The following is a 278-nucleotide window of genomic DNA, read 5'->3' on the forward strand; positions in this document are numbered from 1 at the left end:
TTGTTTTTGTTTTCCCATTCACTCAGGAAATCGCGTTCAGCGCCCTGTTCTCCCTCCTCCTGTTGGCGGCGGGCGTGGATGCCCTCAGGGCCGTGGGTAACGTCTACAGAGACAATTACAACAAGGAGTGCTTCGCCATGGGCATCGTCAGCATCGCCGCCTGCTTAGCATACCTGCTGGATACAGTGTTCTGCGTGAGGCTGTACAGGATCAACAACTGAGAGTAAGGCGGTTGAGGCCTCTTGGTACTGACGCATCTACGTCTCCGATATGTACTG

At 54.3% G+C, this 278-nt stretch overlaps 1 protein-coding gene across 1 annotated transcript in view; it reads left to right on the forward strand.

Moving 5' to 3' along the window:
- LOC119588979 overlaps nucleotides 1-278 on the forward strand; it is a gene marked incomplete at its 5' end in the record, with an annotated part of 2,760 nt that extends 2,482 nt beyond the window's left edge. The window contains 1 exon segment of the mRNA XM_037937582.1: nucleotides 27-278. Coding sequence (XP_037793510.1) covers nucleotides 27-221 — 195 coding nt within the window.

Source organism: Penaeus monodon, chromosome 24 (assembly GCF_015228065.2).
Source record: "Penaeus monodon isolate SGIC_2016 chromosome 24, NSTDA_Pmon_1, whole genome shotgun sequence".
Classification (NCBI taxonomy): domain Eukaryota; kingdom Metazoa; phylum Arthropoda; class Malacostraca; order Decapoda; family Penaeidae; genus Penaeus; species Penaeus monodon.